Source organism: Penaeus monodon, chromosome 25 (genome assembly GCF_015228065.2).
Source record: "Penaeus monodon isolate SGIC_2016 chromosome 25, NSTDA_Pmon_1, whole genome shotgun sequence".
Classification (NCBI taxonomy): Eukaryota; Metazoa; Arthropoda; class Malacostraca; order Decapoda; family Penaeidae; genus Penaeus; species Penaeus monodon.
In genome coordinates this window covers 18,890,941-18,892,625 of record NC_051410.1, presented here as the reverse complement: position 1 = coordinate 18,892,625, position 1,685 = coordinate 18,890,941, and the positions used below count along the sequence as shown (strand labels likewise).

The 1,685-nt window shown below is 32.8% G+C and overlaps 1 protein-coding gene across 1 annotated transcript in view; it reads right to left on the bottom strand.

Annotated features, from left to right (window-relative positions):
* Positions 1-509: 509 nt before the first annotated feature.
* LOC119589101 (NKAP family protein CG6066-like) overlaps positions 510-1,685 on the bottom strand; it is a gene marked incomplete in the record, with an annotated part of 4,758 nt that continues 3,582 nt past the window's right edge. Inside the window, 2 exon segments of the mRNA XM_037937678.1 lie at positions 510-1,388; positions 1,660-1,685. Of these exon segments, the coding sequence (XP_037793606.1) occupies positions 1,083-1,388; positions 1,660-1,685 (332 nt within the window).

The following is a 1,685-nucleotide window of genomic DNA, read 5'->3' as shown; positions in this document are numbered from 1 at the left end:
TTAGTCAATCGACAAAATACGAAATCCTTTGGACAGCAGGATTGAAAATATTTCCCACACAGTATTTACAAAGGACATTTCATTGTAAACTGGGATAAAATTAGCCTAAAAGGATCATCAAGTAACTCAATATCATTTAACAAACCTTCATGTCTCAAATAACTTTAGTTTATACCACTGCACACAAACAGAATTGTATCTATAAAAAAAAATATTTCTGACAAACCAACAATGATGTCATCTGTATACTCTAAAATTACTTTGATGAAAAGTATTACTACACAAACAATTTAATCAAAATTTTAAGTTAAATACAATCAAATGGATGGTCAGTATCTATCTGAGCTTTTCACTCTGTCTTTCTCATACATTCTGAAATGTTTGTACATATCTGTCTGTTGAAAGGATAAACCCATATCTCAAGAAATGCAATTCCTTGGCCAAGTAAAATATCAGATAAACTAAACTTCTATTTTTATAAATAAAGGATCAAAAGATAAAAACAGTAAATAAATGATTCATTTTGCTGAAATCAGGTGTCTCAGCATTCTTTATTTTCTTATAAAAGAATATTTAAAAAAGAAAGAGACATCTATAAGATTTATCAACAAATGACAGTCTCTAGAACATGAGTATGGAAATTAATAAATAAAAATGATACTTGTTAAATGAGAATGCATACAAGTTTTCATTCAAAATATAATCAGCAGGCCAATATCAAATCCTACGTACAATGAATTCTTTATAACCTAAATATATATACATCAAAGTGAACCTTTCTCATTAACTTGCTTTACTGTTTATACTATACAGAATATAACCAGATTTTCAGAAAGTAAAATGAAAGTGGTAGTCATTTATGAAATGTTCAATCTAATTCATTATAAATTTATAGTAAATTCTAAGCATTAAGAAAGGCCAAACTCTTAAATCCCAAGTTTTATACAAAAAAATAATCCTTAATCTCTTCTTCTCTATAAAAATTCCTAATAGCATTGTACAGAAAAAATGAGAACAGCTCAGCAGTCCTTCTCTCTCCATTCCAACACAAGCTGAAAATAATGCCCCGGGTAAAGAGGCTTTTACTTCTTATTGAGCCTGTTGTGTACTATGTCTCTGAACTGGGTCAGAATCTTGTTCTCCCTCTTCTGACGCTCCTCCTTGCTGAACATGGCTAGGGCTCGCTTCTCATCTGCTGAGTAGATCTGGTTTTCCTTTCGCAGACGCACAGCCTCCATGCGACGGTGCCTGCTTCCACTCATGACATAGCCCACTTCCTCAAACTCCTTTATCTCATCTGAGGTCAAGCCAATTTCACCACGACGGGGTATACGCTTGCCTTCTGCCACATATGCTGCCATAGCTGCACCTTCACCTGGTAAGAGTGCCTAAGGGAAGGAAAAGCATCAGAGAGGGAAAAGGACACCAAAATATAAAAAGGAATAAGGAGAGTCAATTCCTCTAAAAGAATCAAGTCACATGCATGTGTCTTGATTCTTTTAGAATTTACACCAAATAACAAAGTATACCAAGGAATACAATGAATCTTTTTAGAACAAAAAAATAAGAGAAATATACATTCACACTCTTAATTTTGATCTTCTATACCAAGTATTTAATTTTAAAAAACTTAATTACCTAAATGCAACTGTAACTAACCTTGCCATAGTCCTTCTTGGACAAAG